Source organism: Echiichthys vipera (assembly GCF_963691815.1).
Source record: "Echiichthys vipera genome assembly, chromosome: 1".
Taxonomy (NCBI): Eukaryota; Metazoa; Chordata; class Actinopteri; order Perciformes; family Trachinidae; genus Echiichthys; species Echiichthys vipera.
In genome coordinates, this window is record NC_139826.1 from 2,653,269 (window position 1) to 2,679,006 (window position 25,738).

General features: G+C 42.9%; 1 protein-coding gene across 1 annotated transcript in view; it reads right to left on the bottom strand.

Moving 5' to 3' along the window:
• lrrk1 (leucine-rich repeat kinase 1) overlaps positions 1 to 25,738 on the bottom strand; it is a 128,712-nt gene that overhangs the window by 15,451 nt on the left and 87,523 nt on the right. The window contains 10 exon segments of the mRNA XM_083915136.1: positions 596 to 747; positions 1,983 to 2,177; positions 10,640 to 10,777; positions 10,995 to 11,134; positions 11,235 to 11,432; positions 12,384 to 12,553; positions 22,307 to 22,613; positions 23,453 to 23,592; positions 24,319 to 24,485; positions 24,568 to 24,739. Of these exon segments, the coding sequence (XP_083771262.1) occupies positions 596 to 747; positions 1,983 to 2,177; positions 10,640 to 10,777; positions 10,995 to 11,134; positions 11,235 to 11,432; positions 12,384 to 12,553; positions 22,307 to 22,613; positions 23,453 to 23,592; positions 24,319 to 24,485; positions 24,568 to 24,739 (1,779 nt within the window).

Below are 25,738 nucleotides of genomic sequence, written 5' to 3' on the forward strand. Positions count from 1 at the left end.
GAAACTGTTCACTGTGAGTCACTAAGCAGGAGAAAGTCATTTTTACCAGGTGAGTTTACCACAAAAAGTATCTTTAATACTGTTTCAAGATAGTCAATTTACCAGCAAGTTGAAAGTAAATCTGAACTTAGCTCTAGGCTGAGTTAAAATCAAATCAAGGTATCCTTTACTCTAGCTGCTTCTAGCTAGCTTACAAATCTGTGTAAAACAGTCCTAGATCAGAAACAGCACAACAGAGCACACAAGTAAACCTTAGACAGCAGATATAGTAACAGTCAAGCAGAAAGGCCTAGTTACAAGTACTTAGCTTAATTTCAAGCTGCTTTGTAGTCGGAGCCAGAAAGTCAAATGCACACCACATATATTTTGGCTGTGCATTCAAACATTCTATCAGTGTGCTAACCGAGCATCGTTAGCCTTCACAACAGAGCCGCTGCACTTGTTAGTTAATGTTTCATTACAGCGTGTTTTCTCTGTTGATCTGTGCTCATGGTTGAAATTAATAAATAAACAAAGCAGAATATGTTTTACAGCTTATATTGCCTTATCAATTATTTCATTCCCGTTGTTAGCAGACTGAAGAGTTGAAACAAACCTGGTGTCTTTGTCTCCGTTCCAGAACACTGCACTGTGTCCCTGCAGCTGGGACAGGAAGAGCTGGGTGTGGCTGTCACAGGTCAAAACATACCTGAGGCAGGGGAAGCTGGGCTCCTGCATCTGCCTCACACACTGCATGGCCACCGGCCTCTACACACACACACACACACACACACGCACACACACACACACACACACACACACACACACACACACACACACACACACACACACACACACACACACACACACACACACACACACACACACACACACACACACACACACACACACACACACACACACCTCACACACCTCACACACCTCACACACACACACACACACACACACACACACACACACACACACGGGGTAACTTTGATCTGCAGTCTTTCTTTAGGCAGCAACTAATGTCACACCATTCACTGCTTCCTGCTGAGTAAACCCTCTGGACCTGTAGTGTAATCTCTAAAGGCCCCCTACACATGATACGCAGTAAAAACGCTTTGCGCCAGCTGTTCCATTAATTTCCTATGGAGGAGGTGGCAGCGCAACCGGTAGTTCAAATCAGTTGAACTTTGACCTAGTTGCGGCTGACCTTTCAAAAGCGCAATCAATAGATAGAGAGAGATAGAAGTTTTTTTTGAGTTTGACGTTTATGTTTCCTAGGGAACCAGAGAGCGACATCCAGCTGGTTAGAAAGATGGAGGAAAAAACGATTGTGTGTCCGGGTTTCTATTTAACGTTACATTAAAGTGGTTTCATGATCAGGGAGGAAAATGTAATGATGGAGGTTCATAAGCATCACAGCAGGTTTGTGAATAGGCGGTTTACTAGCTAACGCTTGTTTCAATACTAAAGTTGATTTATCTGTTTACGGTTTACCAACCTCGCGTTGAGTCCAGTGCAAAAAGCTCATCATGTGAAGGCCCCTAAAGTGTGCAGCTCCTGGTGGCTTCAGTGTCACCATTTTGGCTGTACCTGACTAAGCCTGCTCCTGGCTAATCCAAACATGGTCAAAGAGGTGGAGCTACATGGAGCTGAGGCGAGATGTTGGAGCCTAGCTTGAAGCTACCAAGCTAGTGAAGGCACATGAGCTAGGCAAAGAAACTAGCTAGACTACTTCACTGTGAGGAGATTCAATGTTGTATGGCAAACATGACCAGTTTACTCTAACCCTGGGTCGTTGTGATGGTGGATGACAGTTTTTCAGTATGTTTGGTAATGTCTTCTCATGGGTCTCCAGTTTATCCTCTACCCTCGCCACACTGGGAGCAGTACAGTTAATCAGTCTGTTTCCAGCAAAGCAGCGCAAACAGTGAACCTTGTGTGTTTTAGATCAATCACTACGTGATAAAATGGTGTGAACAAAGAGGGGGACTCACCTTCTCAGGCTTGGTGTCCCAGCACTGGGTCAGCAGGCTGTGGAGGCAGTAGAACTGGACCTCCTCTGGACTTCCCAGCACCGGCCGTATGCCTTTGGAGAGCTTTTTTGCCACTTGAAGCTGGTGGTTTCCCAGCACTGGCCTCCGCCCAGACAGCAGCTCATATAGCACCATACCATAGGAGAACATGTCCACCTCAAAAAAACAAGGAAGATCAAGGTCAAGTTTCAGAGTGACATCTGAGGAGGGCATTAAGTCCTACAATCAGCCTTCAATTTAGATGAGTGTGTGGCTGGAGATGGTTATGTAATTCATGTCAGGAATGAGGATTCGATGGACAATAAGACACTCATGAAATTGAAATGAGAAAACAGTTCATCTAATCATAGAAAAGCATGATGCCAAAAAACTATTTTGAAAGGCGAAGTGAAACTTCAATCCCCCTACTTAGGAGCAGCGGGAGGAGGTGAAGGATTGTTTGACTTTTACTGAATCACAGAGGAGGCACTGATTGACAGATACTCCACCACAGCACAACTCCGTCTTATCCCAGTCTCCTCTTATCTTCTGGAGCTCATTCACCCTGTTCTGACCTGGCACTAACATGTGTCCTAAGTGTGCTGATCACAAGTGGACAGCTTTAACTACAGATGATAACATTTTCAGGACGCATTCAGAGGATAATAACCTTAGACTTTAGGTTCAGAACTGTCCCCAAATTCATGTATATATAGATATTACTACAGATATTCCTGTTCGGTCTTTGTGCCGTTGCTATTACAGAGTCGGAGCAGTTGCTGGTGAGTCACATTAATTTCCTATAAATTCTTCAAAATAAAAGTCCCCTGTGTTTTTATTATTCAAATGCTTTTATTGTGAAGCAGCAAGATCAGGAAATGGGTTTTATCTGCAGTACCTTAACATGTTGGTAAAATAAAGCAGCGAGTTGAACACGGAGACTTTTAAAATGTCTTTCTTTCTGCTCTCCTGCACAAATCACGGCAGGCAAACATCGTTATTCATAGTGTCTATAGAAAGTCATGATACCCTTTTGAAATAGTCACTTTTTTTGTTTTACAGCCTGAAATGTTAATACTTAAAAAACACATTTTGCCTTACAACATTCAAGTGAATTGTTCTTTTTTTTCTAAATTTCTATATTAATAAAAAATGAAAAACTAGAAAAGCAGTGTTGGAGTCCCTTTAGAATAACCATTATAAACATTCTCAGGTATAACCATTCACCTTCCAGATCACACACCAAGTTAATTGGCCTCCACCTGACATCAACTGTGGTGTTTTTGATTTGACTTCAGAATAAAATCACCTGTTCCTTGAGGATTCCACTCCTAGTAGTGCATCGTAACACAAATAATTCACCATGGTTGGAAGGATGCTTTCAAAAGAGCTTCAGGATAAAGTTGTGGATAGGCACAAGTTAGGAGAAGGATCTAAAAAGATTTCAAAGGCTTTAACTATCCCCCTGAGGACTGTTCAGAGTATAGTGCAGAAGTGGAAGGCATATGGCTCCACCTAGACCTTGCCTAGATCGGACCGAGCCAGGGAAACATTGATCAGGGAAGCTACCAAGAGGCCCATGGTGACCTTGAAGGAGTTAAAGTCTTACTGGCAGAGGTTGGTCGATCTGTGCATGTGACAACAATTTCACAAGTTCTACATGTTTGGCAGGATGGAGAGAAAGAAGCCTCTTCTGAAGAAATGTCACATCGAGTCTAATTAAAAAACATATTGAAGATTCTGATGCCATGTGAAAAAAGGTGATATGGTCAGATGAGACCAAAACTGAACTTTTTGGGCTGAACTCCAAGCTCTATGTTTGTCAGAGACCAAACCCAGCACACTTCCCAGAACACATTCCTACAGTGAAGCATGGTGGTGGCAGCATTATGTTGTGGGCTTGTTTCTCTTCAGCAGGGACTGGGCAGTTGGTCAGGACTGAAGGGAACATGGATGCTGCCAAGTCCACCCAAATTCATTAGGAAACCCTTGTCCCTCTGTTAGACACTATAAAAGGGGCAGGTGGTTCACCTTCCAGCATGACAACGACCATAAACACACCTCCATAAAAACAACACAGTGGCTAAAGGACAGGAAGGTGAATGTCCTAAAGTGGCCCAGTTAGAGCCCTGACCTGAATCCTAAAGGAACATCTGTGGATGGACTTGAAGAGTGCAGTCCATCACCGCTCACCACAATCTGACTGAACTCCAACAGCTCTGCCGGAAGAATGGGGAAATATTCTCCAATCAAGGTGCACAAAGCTGGTAGAGACAGATCCAAACAGACTGACGGCTGTAATTAAATCAAGAGGTGCCTCCACAAAGGATTACATCTGAGGACTCATCACTTTTACAACCCTGATATTCTAGTTTTGAAAAAAAAAAAAATAAATTCACTAGAATGTCTTAAGGCAAAATGTGTAAATCACTCTGGAAATATATATATATATATATATATATATATTTTTTTATGTATTTTCCTTTCAGGCTGTAAAAAAAAAAGAGTGACTATTTCAAAAGGGTATCATGACTTTCTATAGGAGATATATGCATATGTTCATAAAATACACCTGAAATTCTGAACATATTACACACAAACACAGACGTTTGTGTGTTATATGTTATATGTTATATGTTCAGAATTGGCACACAGTCAAACTGTAGGAAATCACTCTCATCAGTCATCTCATGTTTCTGTAATAATGATTTATGTAAGAGTAACAACTGAAATTCACACACAACACAACATTAACAAAAAGGAATTGTCATTCAAATTTGTAGGTTATCTATCTGTCTGTTAAGTTGTGATGTAAGGCCCTTTCAAAAGACACCCCAAGCCTCGTATTTTCTCCAACGCCGCAGTGCCGTGTTCCCCGTTGTTTAAACAGATCTGAGTTTTTAAAACACAATGCAATGTCATTTTACCTGTTTCTTCGATGAAAAAGATACCTGGTGACAACAGAAAGACTGAGAGCTGAACACTTGTAATCAGATCATTCAGATCGGATGTCTTTACCAGGTTAGAACACTTAGAATCAGACTTCTCTTTATAGATCCCTTTTGGATGACTCCTGCAAGGAAATTGGATTCCAGCAGCTTACAAAGCAGGTGTGGAAAATAAGGAGGTATAAAAAAATACGGTATAAGTATATTAACAGTAAACTCTTAGCTAAATATATATAAAGTAGAGAGAGAGAGAGAAATGATTGCACTTGTGAGTAGCACTCTGATCAAACTGATGCTATTGCAGCATCTCAGCTAACCTCTTGAGCCACCATTGTTGTTTTGTCATCTCTCGTGTCGTCGTCACTCCCCCCCAAATCCCCCCCCTCCTTATTTCAATTCAATCCAATTCAATTCAATTTTATTTACAGGGCCAAATCATAACAGAAGTTATCTCCAGACACTTTACATATAAAGTACTGTGGGTCTTGACAACACTATGACAAATTCTTGTAAACTATCTGCTGACGGGCAGCAGGCAGTGAGTCACAGCAGCAGAGGGAGGACAGAGGAAGCACTGATACTGACTGATGTCTGCTCTTCATATTTATAAACTTGACTCAGTACTGTCATGTCAGGAATAAGGTTAATCTGATTTCATTTTACAGGTTTCCAGTGAGATGTTATTGAGTTGCTGCTCTAGAAACAACACTAGTTCGATTTTAAATATAGATCAATTCTAATCCAGTTAAGACGAACTCCAGTTTCTCTCCATCTTCCTCATCCTTGAAAGCCATATCTGAGGACCAAAATACCCAAGTGGATTCCTGTCTCTGAGTGGTCACAGTGATTGAGGGACTTCCCAGAATAACTGCAGAGGCAAACAGAGGTGCAGCGCCAAAAGCACTGAACTTCTTCTGTGGTGACATCACTTGCTAGTGTCTCCAGATACACTTAAGGTCTGTGGTATGCTATGGCGTCACAAGGGCAATGGAAAACTCTGGTATATTCATATAAGGAAGTCCTTCTGACCTCAATCGGACTAGTCTAGCACCTTTTCACTCTTCATTACATGCTACAGTTGTTACGGTGTTTATCCTAGCTAAAAAGAAACTTGAGCTTGATAAGACAACACAGACGCTTGTATATTTTTTTATTAACATTAGATGTATTAACTAATGTGACATGATAAGTTGTTTTATATACAGTGGGGTGACAAATGAAAGGATTCAGCTGGTTAGTTGGGTGGACTAATGACTAATAACTAAACACTGAATGCTTTGAGGAGTATACAAGTGGCCTTCATATCTGCCCAGAGATAAGGCCAAAATATATCTGGACCCAGCTGCTGCATCAGTGCTACTGAAAACAAATATAGAACCTAAACCAATAAACACACACTTGAAAAGCATTACTTAAGCTGAAGCACTCACTCCGATCTTAAAGGTAAACTAAACAGCCTTTTCATAAAAGTTGATGTATATACTGATACACAAGGAATCCCTCTCAATCATCACTGATCGAGCGTGGTGGTGGTGTCTCCTTTTGAGAAAGTAAAAGAAAGGAGAAAAAAGGAGAAACCTTTAATATAGAGGCACCCCTACTGCTATAAAAAATTGTGATAATAAATCAAACAATGAAATATTAACATAGAAAAAGATACATAAGAAAAATACCACATTGGTGTGTTACACCAGTCTAGAGAAGACACTCTTCAGACCGAGTATTTAACAAAAATAACAGTGAAAAAGAAATCGCTGGATGAGGAACGTTCATTTTTCAAGTTACTTTTGTGCTAGGGGAAAAAATACTTTGACCTGTTTGCATTTCTAAACCAAACACAATCATCTTGGGTGGAACTAAGTGGATAGTGCCATTGCAAAACATAAATCAGAGCTAGCGGAAAAGTGCCTGAAATCCGCCCCTATCACCCTGGATGAGCCCTCCGTCGACACTCAGTCCTTCTGCTTTCTGGGTTCCATCAGCACCCAGGACCTCAGGAAGCCCAGCAGAGGAGGTAATTCCTGCAGCAGCGGAAGAAGTTTACCAAAAGCAGATGAAGGTGCACTTCTGCAGCGCCATCATCAAATTCACCATTAAATCCATCATCAGCCCTCCATCACCATCTTGTATGCTGCAGCCAAGGACAAGATCAAGGGCAGACTGCAGCATATCATTCACTCGTTTTGCTCCTTTGTACTTTATACTTCTTACTGTACATTTCTGTACATCCATCAGTCAATATTTTACTTTTACATTTACATTCTTGCACAAAACTGTACAGCTCTTCTATACACAAAAGAGATTCAGTATAGTTTTTCATAATTTCTTTTGCAAATTTTATATTATGCCTTTTAATTATTTCATTGTTTTTATTGTATGCAACAAACCACCAAAGCAGGTTTACAGAATGGGGCACTGGCAGCAGATAATGGGCGTATACTAATTCAGTAGACATGGCCCCACTCTAGATCACACTCGTCTTTCATTCATTACACTCTAACTACAGTCATCATTCAATGTTTTGGATTCTTAATCTTGTCACTCATCAGTGTTTCTATCATCGCAGCCTGTAAACAAAAGGGTTCTGTAGTGGCTGCATATTATCCAGATACTCATCTGACAAATACTTACTACTTACACGTGTTACAGCTCACAGCTGGCTAACACATTATCATCCATGAAGCAGTATGGAATAGGAAAATGAAATCGATTTTCCTATTCCATTCTGCATTCTTTTTCCAGTCACTGCATCATTAATTCTTTCTCCAGCCATGCCTGCATTTAATTAAAATAGTTCAGCCTCATCAAAGAGTGAAATTAACAGCCAGGCAAGGAGCGAAGGTGTTTCATTGGCTGAAGTCAGCAGATATTTATGGGAGAGGGGCTGATGAAAAGAGGTGGGGTCTCTCTGCTCTTTGAAATCTCCCTCTATGGAGGCAGGGGCCGCTAAAACAGTAAGCCCTAGTAAAGCTAGCCACAACAGAATCTCTAACCCTAACCCATATAATTGCCAATTGTGTCTCTTAAAGTCACACTTTCTCATTCATCCCCTTCGTGGTAAGGGATGTTTGTAAGGTCTTAGAGGATCTGGACCCTAGAAAATCGACAGGCCTTGATAATCTCCCCCCTCCATCTTATGTCTGGCAGCAAGGTATTATAGCTGAACCACGGTCACACGTTTTAAATCTCTTTATAAAAGCAATGTAAATCCTCATATTTGGAAAACTGCCTATGTTCTTCCTTGATTGAAAGGTGTCGAATAACTACAGACCCATTTCAAAGCTCACTGTTTTAGCTACTGTAAGGTCCTTGAAAGGCTGGGAAATGACCAAATCAAGGAATACATGTGCTCCAACAACATTTTATCTCCTCTGGTTTTAGGGAGCAGAAAAGTGCAGTAACTGCTGCTGTGAACGGGGCGGGAATATGTCTGTTTGCAGAAAACAACTGTAGAATAATGAATCAAAAGGACATGTTTAATGTGCACAAAAGCACAAAGGGTTCTGTGTTTAATTTACTAAAGTCTGGTGATGTTGGTTACACAAAATGTAAAGAGCCGATGTGCCCTGACGATGTGTAACACCATGGAACAGATACCTGCTGCCTTCAGGATGACTGTAAGAGAGTGTAGAGCACAGTCCTTCTGTATAATACTGTGACATGATAAATACTTAAAAAAAACATTTAAAGAAAAAGGAGAAAAAAAAGCCAGAACACACACTAGGCTGTAGTCCTGAAAAGCCACACAACTGAAGACACACTTTCAAGCAGGTAGCCCTGTTGTTATGGAAATCCTGCAGCGCGTCCAACCACGTGAAACCAAGTCACGCCAGCACATGTGCATGGAAAGGGACTGTAAAAAGGGTGTAAAATCAAACAAAGGTTTTTAAAAAAAGTGTTTAAATTGTACAAAGTAAGGGATCGTAAAAGCTTTGTTTGGCTTTTTTTTGTAGTTTTTGTGCAGATGCAAAGGTAGTAACTATAAAGCCATGGTAAAACCAGCATGCATCTCTGACTTTAAAGCAAACATATGGTACATATCAGACAGCAAGGCAACACACTGCAGAGAGGAAGTAGCCAGTCAAAACAATCCGAACAAACCCGCTGACTTTAAACCCTTTGCAGTGATTAGTTAAATAAAATCTTTCATTCCTAACACTGACTACTCAAACAGGAAGCCACACACAGTCGGGATCCATTTGTGCTGCTGTACCGGACTGTCCCATATTGAGCATATATTGCAGATAAAGGATCAAACTAATTTCAGCAATTAACGTTGTACTCCATCAGATTTGAGATTCCTTGTTTCTAGTGGCCTCTGTGGCGGTAAGATGTAACTGCCTGTTCTTTAAGAGCCTCCATCTTGTCACGTTCACGGTCACTATGTGTTGACTTATTTTTTTTCCTTTTTTGTAAACTTTACTTTCACCTCTCTACTTCCAGTCCGTCCCCTATATGTTCCCCTCTTAAATCCACACACACATGTTCCAATTACACTTCTGTCCTTACTACAAAACTGACTCAGAAGTTGGAAGTTCATGATTTCCGATAAGTGAATTGCAGTGAAGTGAATGCAGCATAACCATTAGTGACGATCTGGGCCAACAGACCAACAGCTGTCACTAAAATGGCGGCTTATTTACATCTGGAGAGGGAATGTCTCCACCGACACAGATATTGGAATACTCAGCAAAAAGGCAACAAGTTCTTTCATTAGTGGGTCATATGATCAATCACCATTGTTTTAACTCACTCTGTGATAGATATTAACTTAAAAGACAATTAAAGATAAAGATTAAAGATGTCTTATGCTGCAATCAAACCACACGCGATAGATACGATAGATGCAGCGCGATTACATACAAAGTCAACCTACAGCCGTGATTTGAAGCGGTTCTCGCTCAACCCGCGTTACCAGGGAAGCTAGAGACGTGAAAACTGAATGATATTCGCCTCCAACGCCTACAACGTGCAAGTTCAAAATATTGAACTTTTCACCTGAATCACGTGACGCTGTGGTGCGTGAGCTAATCAGCGTTGAGATTGCGGTAAGGGTCATAACATCCGGGGGATCACCAGGGGATCATCACAGCTGCCAGTTCTTGACTACATCAAGGAAACAGGACTTTCCTATATAATGGATATAACTCTGAACTGTGGATGGCAGCAACGTGCCTTTAGGCATCTAGTCTACTGGAAATTCAGAAGAAGAAGTAGAAAGCCGTCAGTGCAGAGGGAAGCCTATTCCACGAGCATATCGGTCTGATCTACAGGAGAGCTGCAGAGGCAGGTCAGCACCCTCTACAGCACACAACGGCTCTTTAAGATCCACACACTTCATCTGAGATCTCATTTCTGCTCTTTTAAGCATTTAGATCCCTGGTTAGCACTAGCATCCCCTCCCACCTACCCAGCAGAGTAGAGCTGCAGGCAGCTAGCCGCCGGCTGCTACCAAACTGCCTCGACACTCCAAACGCGTGATTGCCGATAAGCAAAGAGGTAAGAGGACAAATATGTATTTTTGATTTGGGGTGACTTGTACCTTTTATGTCATGAAATGTAGCGAGCAGTTTTCAAGGTCTTGTTGTATGTATGTATGGACCTCATCCTGACAGCACTCTGTACTAATCCTATCCCTACTAAACCACTACACACATCACTTGATGTGGGTCAAGGAGAGGTGGTCAGTACCTTCTCATCATACACAATGCCTGGTCGGATCTCAGGAGCCTGGTATCCCGGTGTCCCCTCGACCCCCAGTGCCCCCTCATGGAAGGTTTGTCGAGAAATGCCATAGTCAGACAGTTTAATGTTAACTGGATCCTGCACCTGGAAGAAGATACATCAATGAGTGAACAAGTTCGATGATAGATACAGCAAGCCTGTCCTTACAGAACATAGTCTCTGTTCATATGATTCAAGTCTCAATTGATGTTGTTTTGAATGTCTCTCTCTTGATAAGGTTTGGTGGACTGTGAAAACAGCAGGGATAAATGAAACAAGTTCAGAACTTGAACTCATTGCAAATAGTAATCCATAAACATACCTCCAGAGACCACACAAGGATGTTGTCAGATTTGAGGTCACAGAAGATGATGCTCTTCCTGTGAAGGTACGCCAGTCCTGCTGCAATCTGATGGGCTACCCTGAAAGTTAACATGTGACCAAGGGGCATGTACCTGGATCCTGCAACAAGAAAGCAAAACTCATGTTCCACTAACAGAGAAACAGGCTTTAAGAGCAATTTCAGATGGGGAAATCAAATGCAGCAGATCTCTCTACATGCCTTTGCGCTTCTCCTCCAGCACAGTGTTGAGGCTGCCCAGGGGGGCTAACTGCAGGGCGAAGCAGAGTGGATGGATGCTGATGCCCACCAGAGAGACGATGCAGGGATGCTGCAGAGAGTGCAACATACTGGCCTCTTGGCGAAATTCAGAGAAGCTCCGACAGGCATTTGCAGACTGCAGGTGTTTCACCATGGTGTCTGAGGCATGAAAGAACAAAAAGGGAGGTGACAAGAACAATCTTAACAACTAAAGTCTAAAAATTTCTATCTGGAGCTCATTTTGACCCCATTTCAGTCTGGTGTTAGAGTGAGGCACAGTACTGTAACTGCTGTTACTTTGTATCAGCTTTAGAGGAATAAAAAAAATCACCGTGTAGCACTTTTAGTTGATCTTACTGTAGACCATATCCTGCTCCTGCGAAGGCTAAATCATTTTGTTTTTCATATAAATGCATGTCTTTGGTTCAGGAACTGTTCAATTGGGAAGCTACCATGTTAAAAGGTGTATGGATGTGTAAAAGTAAACAGACACTTACATATACAGGTTTTGGAACATATGCTGGCAAGTTGAAAAGTATTTCAGTTTTCAGTACTTATTTCAGCAAGACAATGCCAAACCACATTCTGCACTTGTTACAACTACACATCCAGCAGCATCTGTAGTAAAAGAGTCAAGGGTCTAAACTGGCCTACCTGCAGTCCAGACTTGTCACCCATTGAAAAGGGTGAATTATGAAACATTGAACTGTGGAGCAGCTGAACTCCAACATCAAGCTGAAAAAACACTTTCATAATGACAGCAACTGGTCTCCTCAGTTCCCAAACGCTTCCAAAGGTTTGTTAAAAGAAGAGGTGATCAACAGAGTGGTAAACATGACCCTGTCCAAACTGTTTTAAATGTGCTGATGGCATCAAATTCTAAAACAATTACAGTTTTCTCTTTCAACATTTGAAAAGTTGTCTTTGTGCTATTTTCAGTTACATATGTGGTTTAATGATTCACAAAGAATGATAGGTCTCCTCCCCAGAGCACATTCTCACAGTTAGTCTTTCCTTTGTCAAGAATTCTTGTTGCATACTACTGACACCGGATGTTGTCCATCAACAGCCTCTCAAAATTCCAGTCTCAGCTGGAACATGCTTCTGTACCTGTGTCACTGCTGATGGTCTGCTGTCGACACTTCTTGAAGTGGAAGCGTTTGATGGCCACTGGCTGGTCCCGATATCTGGCTCGGTAGATGATGGTACCACTGCCACCCTGGCCAAGGATGTTATTCTCCTCCTCAGAGTACTCCAGCTGGGCCCTCTCCAAAAAGAGCCTAGCACGCACGCCCACACACACGCGCGCACGCGCGCACGCGCGCACGCACGCACGCACGCACGCACGCACGCACGCACGCACGCACGCACGCACGCACGCACGCACGCACGCACACACACACACACACACACACACACACACACACACACACACACACACACACACACACACACACACACACACACACACACACACACACACACACACACACACACACACACACACACACACACACACACACACACACACACACACACACACACACACACACACACACACACACACACACACACACACACACACACACACACACACACACACACACACACCAGAACAGGACAAGAACTAAGGAGATCATAGTGGGCTTTGGAAGAAGCAGGGAAAGAACTACATCCCCCCTTAATACCAACAGGTCCTTGGTGGAGAGGATGGACAGATTCAAGTACCTCAGTGTCCACATTACTGAGGACCTGACCTGGGATCTGTATACTGACTCAGTGGTGAGAAAGGCAAAGAAAATACTTTTTCACCTCAGACATTTTAGGTAATTCCAGATATCCCCTCTAACATTAAGGAATTTGTACTCCTGCACCATCGAGAGTCCTGATGTGGTGGAGCATGTGGCGGGCTCAGTCCTTGGGCAGAAACCTGGGATCGAATGCAACCTGCTGCTCTTTGATGTGTGTCATCCCCTCTCTCTCCACCCTTTACTGTCACTCTAAAACTGCTCCAGGTCAGGAAGAAGGTAGCAGATACACCAAACCAGCACTGAGAGCCTACTCACACTGTCCTTTTGGCCGCGGCCAAAACCGGTTTTTCAGCTAAAGCCTAGTACCTTTAAGCAGTGTGAGTGCACCTGCTCCGCGCTCAACTGCGGCCAGCGGACCGTCCACGGCCCGCTTGAAAGAGGTGGGCTTTAGCGGAGCCGTTTGCACATGTACGAGCACGAGCGTGCGCACGTGTACGAGCACGAGCACGAGCCCTACGGCAGTAGCGTTATGTGCGCCTGTTCGGACATGTAAATAGAAGGACGGACCATGCGCGGACATTTAACAACAACAACAATGGCGGTGAAAGGTTGACGTTGGTGTGATGCGGAGGTTGAGTGTTTACAGCAGATTTGGTCGGATGAAAATATTCAAAAACAGTCGACAAGACGCACAAAAACTCAGAGGTCTGTGGAAAGATTTGTAAACAAAGCCACACACACGCGATCAATGCGTGTGACGTGTTACGGCGTGATGGCGTATGGACAGCAAGAAGCATTGGCCGGCCTTGGCAGTGTGAGTACAAACGGGGCTGGGGCGCGGGGGGCGGGGGGGGGGGGGGGGGGGGGGGGGACAAGTACCCCAAAGTCCGGGTCGCGGTCCGGGAGGACAGTGTGAGTATGCCCTGAGAGGCTCAGGAGGAGCTTCTACCCTTAGAGGACACTGGGATCATTACGAGGGCACTGCCTAATGTCTGGTATATTAGTATGGTTGTTTTTAATATCTTTCTGTAATTTAGCCGTTTGTCTCCTGATGTGACATTGAGATTTTTTCCCCTTTTAGCTGAATCCTCCAAGGGTTCAGGGTAGGGGTGTTCCAAGCAGGTCTTCAGCACTGTATCTGTATCTCACAGTATTCATCAACAGATGGAGTTTGCTCAGTTATCATGGAGATTAATTTGTCATTGGTTCAATGCTAAATGGTGGACCTTGAGTTACAATCATTTAATGAGACATTCAATGGTTTCAACAGTTTGACGAGTGTTTAAGTGATAGCTGTATATTGGTTATTAGTTATATTAAACTGCATGGAATGTATAATTAACACTAACCTGCTGTTACCTGGGTTAAATAGACCAAACCCCTCCTTCCTTTGGTAAATAGCCATGGTAGAAGAATGATAATACAATATAAGGGGTCCCAATATTGAGAAATGAAAGGACTGAAAGCAGAGTAATGTGCGGTGGAGATCTTGTCCAAGATTGTCTAATATCAGGCCTAATGAGCACTTTACATCTCCATATGGGAGGTGGACAACACAACTGTCTGCTTTCACATTTCACAATACACTAGTCTCACCCTGACGTGTGCACAGTTATACGAGCACCCAGCTGTAAATGTGAATGATGTTAGTCACTGACATTCCTGTTTATTCCAGAATCTGTCTTCCATTATTTAAAGTCTTGAGTACACTTGTACTAGTGTTTGGAGGGGCTGTTTAACTGTTGCAGCAAACATTCCCATGGCTCTCATCTCATCTCATCTTCAACCGCTTATCCAGGGTCGGGTCGCGGGGGCAGCAGCTTTAGCAGGGGATCCCAAACTTCCCTTTCCCGGGCCACATTAACCAGCTCTCATTTAAATAGATAGCGATATCTTTGCACAACTGACTGCCCGCCCACACACATGTATGTGTGAGAGTGTGACACAAAGACATATATTTATCCCAACAGTTGAAAGAGTGGTGGTTACACTTGAGCCCTAACAATACATCAATACATGCTGTCACTGGGAACAAGTCAGCTGGAAGTCGTTATACAGCCAAAGCCCTGGAGAGCAGCTGACTGTCACTGTGCGTGTGCTTGTTTACCACTTAAATGTACTGTGAGAATGGTGGAAGGGCTGTCTCACTCTGAAGTCCAGTGAGTGGCTCTGACAATCCTCCATGGACTGGTGTCATCTGCCCTTTAAAGGAAAATACTAAAAGCCTTTTAATTCTTTTTCTTGCTCAGCTGTTTCCAACCAGTTTGAGCCTGTGTCTCTTTCTCACCTAAAGGAAATTACTGGTCATATGAAACCGTTGTCTGAAAGATGTTTTCCCCGCCCACTTTTTAAAAGAGATTTGTGAGACCATTAGACCAAACATCCAACCAATTATGAACCGCAGTCTGGCTTCAGGTGTTGTACCTACACATTTTAAGCATGCAAATCTGGACCCCTCAATCCTCTCAAACTTTGAACTGATTTCCAAACCATTTTTTTCAAAGAGTTTGGAGAAAACTATACTATAATTATACTACAATTACAATCTTATTTAGACCTACATGGCACTCTTGAGGTGTTCCAGTCTGGTTTGAAAGTGTGTTGGCATTAAGGCATTGTCCTGGAGTAATTCAGGTCTTACCTATCTGACAGAAGTTTTTCTGTCTACCTAGGCGACTCTGTTTCCTCCTCAGCTCCTCTTCCTTTTGGAGTCCCCCAGGGTTCTATTCTCAGGCCAATATTATTTTACCTCAACCTGCTTCCTTAGGGTCCATTTCTAGAAAATATGAAACTCGTTCCATTGTTATGCAGATGACCCCCAAATGTACCTCCCATTGAAAGGGAAAGATGCTAACTCGATCAAGTCATTGTTGGGTTGTCTCAAGGACATCAAAGCTTGGATGGCCTTTCTTTAGTTTACTTAAGTTTAAATGAGTGCTGATTTTTGGACCCAGCGGTGCCTGTGGAGCACCTCATATGGATTTGTGTTCCCTGGAACCATATGTAAAAGTCACTGTAAAAAATCTAGGTGTGATAATGGTCAGTGATTTTAAATTTGACAAACAGTTAAACTCCAAATTTTTCCAGCTGAGGCTTTGATCTAAGGTCAAGTCCTTTTTATCATAATATTGAAAGGGTTATGCATGCTTTTATCTCCTCCAGACTTTACTACCATAATGCTCTTTATGTTGGTGTCAGCCAGGCCTCCCTGTCATGCTCGCAGTTGGTCCAAAATTTAAAATGTGCTTTATAAATAAATTTGATTTGATTGTAAAATAAACCATGAATGATTGGAGTGGGACTTCATCACCTCATATAGTTTTGCACAGAATCTGTTATCCAAACGAAAACTGTGTGGTTGTTTCCAAACAACAATACATGGATCAGAAAAGACAAAAAAGCTCTAATCTTAATATGCATTCTTACAGGTTATTCAGAATTAATATTACAAGCAGAGATGTTTTAGAAGTGAGACGTTGCAACTCCTTAATTTCCTGTATCTATCACAAGTGTTTCTCCAGGCTAGCAGCAGTTCCTGACAGTGTTGATTCCAATGGGACAAGTGAATGTCTACACAGATTATGTCTGGTCCTTAGCTCCATAGTCACTGATGTAATTTGGACCCGTATTTCACAAGCTACATACCTCCAGAACATTTGGACACTGAAATGGCATTTTTCTGTCAAATGAATCAGGAGAAAACCTCTGCATGTTTCTCTCGTTTTTTCGGTTAGATGATCAAGGGGGATTGTTTTGTTTCTGGTTAGCCATCTAGACTTCTTCTGCTCCATTTACTGGAGGATTATTGCCATGCTTAGAAGCTGTGCAGCCTAGTTTATTCGCTCCAACCCAGCTGGTGAAAACACACCTAATTCAAATTTCTTTTTTTCCAACATTTTAAAAGGTCTCTTAAAATCTGATGATGGGCAGAGCACAGGAGACACAAAGTATCCAGTGCAATAATTCTGCCAAATTTGCAAATTAATTCAATATCTTTTTCGCTTACGATTAATTGAAGTAAACAAAACAGAGGTGGTGGCTGTTCTTCTGTTTTGAGCTGAACTTTTGTCAGGTGATTGGTGAAGTTGAAAGGAGATATCTATACAACACCTCCTCATTTCACTACAAAAACCTAAAAAAATGTGTTGTTGAAGCCAAACAGGTCAGATATGGTAAATCCAGAGGAGTCTCAGAGGTAATTTGTGTCTGACGCACTACAGGGCTACTTGCATATCTGTTTGTGTGTGTGCATGTGGGGCAGAGTGTTGGGGTCTTGTTTGTTACACACACTGGTGGTCAGCTGGTGAACGGGAAATGTAGCTGTTTTTAGGAGCATGTTTTACATGTTCCACACATTCTGTGCATATTTAACAGATTCAGTGTCGACAGAGAGCACTGATGCAATGCAATAGTTGGACGCTCGCTTGCTGTTAGGACACAGTGTTAGGAAGGTGAATTCACACAAAGCTATAGGACTGGCTCAACTACGAGAGAGGATCCTTAAAGACTGGAAATGTGTTTACCAAACTTTTGCAGCTGTTCATCGACAAGCTTTGTACCAATCTGGAAAACGTCCACAATAATTCCCATTCCCAAAAAACTGTAGAAAACTGGAGCCTAAGAAATGCAGGATTCTGACTCATTACCCTCAAGCTGTGTCATCAATAACCCATGGCAGTTTAATTCAACTCAAAGTGGTTTGATGACAGTCATCTTTTGTTGAATGTAAACTAACAAAATGTGTCTAAATGGTAACAAGAATAACCCGCCAAGCACTTCATTGAGAGAGGGATTAAAGGAAGATTTTGTGGCATCTAGTCGTGGGGTCTGTTAAATAGGGTCAAAAGGTTAAGACCACTAAGCCCCTATAAAGACCTATACCGTGAATGTATAAAGGACGATAACATCAAGTTCTAATATTTTCTGAGATGATTATATAAAGACATGAGTTATGTTGTGATTGTAACCAGCTTAAAGTCATAACGTGTATGACTTAACTGATTAATGAAATCTAATGAATCTGTTAAACTAACAAACAAGCACGTATAGAGCACTTATAAGAACTGTAGATAAGATCAGCTTCCTCTTCAAGTCACAAGGACCATATAAGGAAATCTGGACGATTAAATGAATTTATCTAAGCAAGCAACACCCTTCCCTGGAGATGGGTGCTCAGTACGCACCTGCCATGGAAACCAAGGGGTGTGTGTCATTCTGGTGTATGAGCTAAAAGATTGAAGGTTGGTGTGTAAGTCAGATCACAAAGTATATAATGAGGAACACAAGGGTGTTTTCTCAGTTCTTCCTTTGACTTCCGAAACATAGACAGACGGAAAACATCATAAGAGAGAGTTCTTGAGCAGCCTAACAGCAAGAAAAAAACGTCAACTGTTTTTCCATTGTCATTTGAAGATCGAGCACAAAGGATCAACCTTCTTCCAACTAAAGAGAATCACAATTTGCATTGGAGTGCTTTTCTGCTCAACGTCGAGGACTTGGACATTTGCCTGGAAAGAGGTCGGGGAACATTGTACCAAGTTGGGGGCTGCCCGTCTTCCTCAGAAACAGCTTGAATGATTTGCCCAGACATCAAAGCCCTCTCTTCTTCAGAATTAAGAAAAGATAATCAATCAGCCTCAGCTTTTAAGGAGTAATTTTAGATGATAACAGTTTTCAGAATTAAAATATTTTATTGATGATTGAATATTGAGTTGAGTGTATGCCATTTTTCCGTTGCCAAAAGCTTATAATAAAGTTATCAAATTGCATTTAAAGTACAAGATGTGGATATTTAGTGATTAGGTTTCTTGTTGGTTGTAAAAAGTTAGGAATTTGTATGTCTAATACCTGAATCCTGGTTCTTAAAGTTTATCCTGGCCAAAATAAATTAACAGACCCTTGGGGCTCGCCCGAGCCACTAAAACCATATCCTAGCCCCATAACAAGTGCACAGATTAATGAGAGGAGACCTGTCATTAACAGGCATGGCTGATTGGTTACTGACTCAAGGGCTTTTTAGTAAGTTGCCACATCAGATTAAGCAGGGTAGACGTCTGGATACAGTCAGCAGCTAGGTGAGTCTCCTCACCACCAGCTTAAGCAGTCCCTAGTTTAAACTCCTTTTAGGGTAATACTCTTAAGGCTAGAGATCTAACCCTTTTGCAACGGAGAGCTGGACTAGTACCACCTTTACAGGGGTTTTCCCGGGATCTAACATGTCACAACCAATGTGAGCAACAGCTTGAGCGTCAACAGAGAGATGTGCAGCGTAAATGGATCCAAGTATTGGAACAATGGAAAGAGGGGGAAGATATGAGTCATAGTGAGTCCCTCTAAAAGGTATGATCCTATAATAAAGATGATCACCAACTTCACAAAAAGGGACTGAGTGTGGACGGAAGCTATCTCCAAAGCTGCCCCCTGCTATAAAGAATTTAACGCAGAACTGAAAAAAGAAAAGCAGACGAGACAGAGGCAAGTCCGGTTACTGACCACCTTAGCCCATACACTGATTCCATTACCCAGTCACATGGTGGAAGTGACCAAAGGGATGACGAGAGCCGTGATGTGTAAGAGAAGGAAAAGACCAGTGGATGGGAAGATGATCTATAATAATATTAGTACTATTAGTACAGCACCAGGGGTAGTTCCCATGCTCGAGACCTTGGGGGATGCAACCTCCGAGCCCCCCTCAGAAAAGAGGGACACCAGAGTGTGACTCCCCACTGTGTCATTGTCAACCCTAGCGTGTGGATATGATATTGCTGCCACATACAATTCAAGGGTAGAGGGAGACCTGTCGTCATCCAAAAGGGACTGCAGGAACTCTAAGATGGTAGGCACGAAGCAATGTACCAGGTCCTCACTGCGGCATGTACACAAATGACAGAATAACTTCTACCTATTGTCGTACTGCAGTTGGGTGGATGGCACTCTGGCGTTCATAATAGTCTGCCTGACCGAGTCCATGCATCTGTTAATCAGCAGGTCAGGCCTTGCAGCGGCCAAACCCACAGAAGGAGGCGCTGAGGATTGGGATGTCAGATCCAACCTCCCAGTTAAGACAGTAGGTCTGTCCTCTGGGCCATGATGTGCTGGCCATGGCATGCTGCGTCAAAGCCTGTGGAGCAGAGAGAACCGTGTCCTGCCTGACCATAAGGGGCCACTATAAACATCCTGGGACCCTCCTGAAGAACTCCCTGAAGTGTCGGCCAAATCAGAGGAACTGGTGGAAAGGCGTAAAGAAAACTCTCGGACCAAGGGTGAGCCAGCGCATCCTGGCCCAGAGGGCTGGTCACCTGTCAGGGAGAACCAGAGGGGGCAGTGGGATCTACAGCCTCAACAGCGGTCTTGGCCGTCTGCACGACGGCCAGCATGGAGCTGTCCCCCATCTCACTCTCTGAGCACTGGGCTGAGAAAAGAGCCTGGCACCAAGGTTTGGGAGGCTCCGTCATCATCAGAAAAAAGAGAGACTGATGCTGCCAGAAAGAGAACATCATCCTCTGGGACTAGCATGAGCATGGGTGGCGTAGCATCTGGCCTGGCAAGGGGTCATCCACCAAGGATCCACATGCACCAGACTAAAGCCCCCAATACCCGAGGCATGTAGCTGCACTTCATACAAGGGCTGTCAGAAAGCCCCTCCGCCAGGTTATCAGGAACGAGGCACTTCGAGGAGAGGTCATGGCCATTGCCAGCCTGAAGACGAAGCCCACAGCCAGCACCAAAATATGAATCATCAATGGAGACACTAAGCACAGTGTAAGCTGAGGGAAGGGGGCACAAAAGACCGCCTGGACAGCAGAAATGTGAGTAGCCAGAAGCCAATATGGCACCAGTTACAGTAGCTCAGGTCGAATACGACTGCCACCTTTACCAGGCCCATAAAACAATAAGCTGAAGGAAGGGGGGGAAGACGCCGCATATACCAGCTTAGGTTAGCGCCAACAAGACGTGAACAGATGGTTAGCCCGCCACTAACTATTAAAAGTTAGTATTGGCGAAATAGCAAAGTTTCGGCTACTAACTTCAAAGTAAAGCAAGGAACTTAATACAGGGAGAGGGCAGCGCAGACGCTGCACAAAGTCAGTATCGCCGAAACACAGCCACTAACTTACTCAATGAAACTTAAACAACGTAATGCAGACGTTACCTTCACTGACAAAGATTACAAGTTACAGTAGTCAGTAAACAGTTAGCAGATACGGGTTGCAAATAAAGTCAATCACATACCTAACACCAGGAGAGGCAGAGTAAAATACTACCATACCACACCGATGCTGTTGCAGCCCTTGGAGGACAAACTAAATGTCGCTGCTCCGTCACAGGGCGATGGACATACATGTTGCATTCTAATGGGTTAGCTTTAGCCAACACTCTGAAAAATGCAATGAGACTGCACGTGAGAAGAAAAAAGGAACAGAACCTCTGATGTCACCGAAAGAAGCCTTTCTCGGGGCATCCAGTGGTCAGGTGACATTGTTGGTATACATACTCGCACATAGTAGACTGCATGTGCGAAGGGAATATTCAGTGCTTTAAGCACTACCTCTGGTGTCAGCAGGGATGAAATAGAACTAGAGACCATGCTGTGATGGGATCACCCCAGCCACAACGGCAAATTGGGCCGGCACCCTTCATTTTGATCTCAACTACACACCTGTAAAGTTTTGTTACTGTCTTGCACTATTGCAACGCTGTCGCTGTGACAAAATCTGTCCACAGTCAGACAGACAGTCAGACAGACATACTGTATAAACACCTGGTGAATCACTCAAACCTCCTCTATGGTAGTTCCTGCTACAGTAGGTGTCTCCAGGACCACATTTTTCCATGATGACACACACACACACAGAAAAGGTGACAACAATACCAGCGTGTTTATTGAACACCCATTCGCCAAGACAGACCAATAACAGTTGGACCTAATGAGCCCAGCACTGAGTCTACACCAGCAGTGTAAAGAAGTATTGAGCCACAGTACTGCTGTGCACCTAGAAGTCAGACACTCAATCAATGTAGTTACATTTTCTTCCATAAGTCGGAGCTCTCAAGGCCTGAACCGTGAAAGATGCTCTGGGTCTCACTTACGCATATAAATCAGTTGTTACTGAGTCTGTGCAGATAGCTGTACTGATGAAAAAACAGAAGCTTATCTATTCTGTCAGATTTGTGTGAGACAGATGAGTGAAAAGTCTACCTGGAACATGTTAATTGTAATGTCTAGAGCCCACCCAATAACATTCTGTAAATTAAATGCTACATTTAATGATGAGGGGTTACCTGGCAGGGAAGTCAGTCATGAAGAGTTCAGGGACCAGCTCCTGGAGGGTGACTGGCTGCTCAGGGTGCTGAGGACAGATGATGTGCTCCTTGTCGACTGCAGCAAGCACACAGTCCTCCATGTTAAAGTAATGAACCCCTCCTCCTCCTCCTGCATCATCTCCTCCACGTGCTCCTTCCTCTCTATCCGAACCGGCCATGTTGGCTAAACGCTCAGCCTGCTTCTGTTCGCCCAGTGAGGAGCAGAGGGGACAGGGGGCATACTGCTCCATGAGGAGACTCCCATCACTCTCACTGGCTGTCAAAGCTACAGGAGAAGACACAGAGATAAAATACACTTACATGATCTGTTTTTTACTCAAGAGATGGAAACTGGGTAGATTGGTACATAAGAGTTTGGCCAGTCCCCAGTTTTAACATTATAATGTGAGTGAGTGAGTTTTTCAGGTTAACAAATACATTTGTATCATGTCATCTTTGCTTTTATTAAAGGGCTCATTTTCATTTATAGAATGCTAATAGTTTTATTTTTTAAGTATCAATGTATATATATATATATATATATATATATATATATATATATATATATATATATATATATATATATATATATATATATATATATATATATATATATATATCATTCATTCATTTTCATTCATATATATATATATATATATATATTCCTGCAAACACACACACACACACACACACACACACACAGGAAGGTGTTGCACTGTCGGATTATGAGTCAATGCCGCTTCATTGTGTTTGTCTGTGTGTTGGTAAAACAGAAACACAACTGTGCTGTGCAGAGTTGCAATAACAGTGTTTTACATGGCTAAGTGGCTTTGAAACTTTCATTTTGAAATCGAAATAAGGCTTTTTTTTCTTTTTTGATAACGTTGTCAACTTTTCAGCTTTGCTGAGCATGAATGTTTTTTTGGCAAACTGTTTTTGCTCATTTAAAAGACGAGTCAGTTCTACAAATACTGTAGTACTGAAGGTAATAATAATTTAAAAAAAACAGAGTGATATTAGCAAAACTACGAAGGAAATCAGGAAATATCTGCTCAAAGAGCAACAAGACTAAGAATGTGAGCCAGTATAGAGAGGTGAAAGTTAGTGTGAGAGCAGCGAACTGACCTGGGAACCACTGCTCAATCAGAGAGGTGACGTTGTCTGTGATGAAGGCCATGGCAGAGAAATCTCTCATCTCTGACTGGCAGATGATCTTTATGCCTCCGCTCTTCTTCCTCTTCCAGTTGATATCTGAGGACTCCACGCTGCAGAGACATGGATGCATGTCACCACTTCCTTTCATCAAGTTTCATCTGCTTTTACCACCACACAACCATGAGCACGGAAGCTTACAGTAGAGCAGCAGGAGCCTCTGAGACCGTTCAACATTCGCTCTCTCTTCCCTTTCATTTTTTGCATTTATTTTTGATTCTCTAAACCGCAGATATTTGAACCTCAGTATTATAGTTTGGCTTCATTATAAATTATACCACCAAGACTGCTGTAATAGATATGAGAAATTAATGAGATATGAGAGATTATAAGCAATTCCATTAATATTAAAAAAATAAGTGACACTGTTTGAGAACTGTAAGAAATAGTAGCAATGAAATACAAATTAAAATCTTGAATATCAGCAGGCATAAGACATTAAGACACACAGTATCATGTTTGGTCTATATTCTAAATGGAGACTTTTTGCTCTTAACCTTCTTTAGAACTTCTCAAGAAGACTATCTGTCAGAATAATGTAATGTCATGTCCAGGTTGACCTGTGGAACCTACCCACTTCCTGTGAACCAGTATGCCATTGAAACTGACTGAACACTGGCTCTGAACTGCTGTCTGCCTCCCCACGTTTTGTTATTCACGTCTGCTTATCCCAATTTAGAACTGAGGCTGAGTCTAACTGAAGCTTCATACCCTTCACTTTCTAACAAGCATTTGTCTCATTTAATCAGTGCACACATCCTTCTAGCAGCAGCTCTGACCTGAGGTAGCCTCCATCAAAAGTGACCAGCAGCCCCTCCTTCCAGTATATGGTCTGGCTGCGTCGGACTCTGAAGGTGCTGCAACGGTTTCTCTGCTGTGTTCCAGCGAAGCTGTAGATCACAGAGTTCCTGCTCCTGCTCCTGGTGTTTTTTTTGGGATCAAATGACTGTACAAACACAGGGCCATGAATGTAAAAATCTGTCAGCGGTGAAAACCAGTGATTGATGGGAACCTGCTGGTTTCAGCACCTGTAAGTCCATCTCATTGAGGCTGATGAGCATCCTGGCAATGAAGCGCTCCCAAAATCCAGCAGGAACAAAGCTCATCTGGACAAGGCGCTGCAGGGTGTTGTTGGTCTGCTGACGGAAGCCATGGATGTCCAAGGCTGGCTTTGGGGGAAGGAGGTGGGGCAGCAGATAGCTTCATCAAGAGGAAAGGGAAGAAATGAAGAAGTAGGTGTTTAGTTTAGTTTAGGTGTTTGCTAGGGCACTGGTTCTCAATCTGTGGCCTGTGTATCACTGGTGGTAAGGGCAGGAATATATACAGTATATACATATATATATATATATTTGGCAGTAAGTCAGAAGCTTTAAGGAGACTAAGGGCGCACTCACACTGTCCGTCCGTACTGTGCCCCGTGCTTTAGGGTACTTGTCCCCCCCTCCAGGCCCGTTTGTACTCACACTGCCTGGGCCTCGCGCGAATGCTTCTTGCCTGCCTATACGTCATCACGCTGTAACACGTCACACGCATTGATGACGTCATCGCGATGCGTCACTTTGTTTACAAATATTTCCATAGACCTCAGAGTTTTTGTGCGTCTTGTCCGACTGTTTTTGAATATTTTCATCCGATCAAATCTGCAGTAAACACTCAACCTACGCATCACACCAACGTGAACCTTTCGCCGCCATCGTTTTAAATGTCCGTGCATGGTCCGTCCTTCTTTTTTTCTATGTCCGAACAGGAGCACATAAAATGACGTCAGAACCGCTGTAGGCCTTGAGCTCGTGCATGTGCACACGCTCATGTGCAAACGTGCTTTACAAAAGCCAATCTCTCCCAAACAGGCTGTGGCCGGCAAGCGTGCCGCAGATAGGTGCGGTACAGTTGCACTCACACTGGTCAAAGGAACTAGTCTTTACCTGTAAAACCTGTTTGGGCACGGTACGGATTGACAGTGTGAGAGCACCCTAAGCCTTTCATTGAGAAAAAAAAAAGATTTTCTTTCTTTTCTTTTTCCCCGTCATCATTTCAATGTGTACACAGAACCAGCCTCAGGTAGTCAGTCGGAAAGCAGACAGGTTACTGCAAGGCAATAAAAGTATCAAGGGAGTAAAACTTTTTTATTTTTTTTTAAATAGAATTACCTTGGTAAACTAATGGGACAAGCTGTGCAGAAAAGAAAAGAAATCCTAG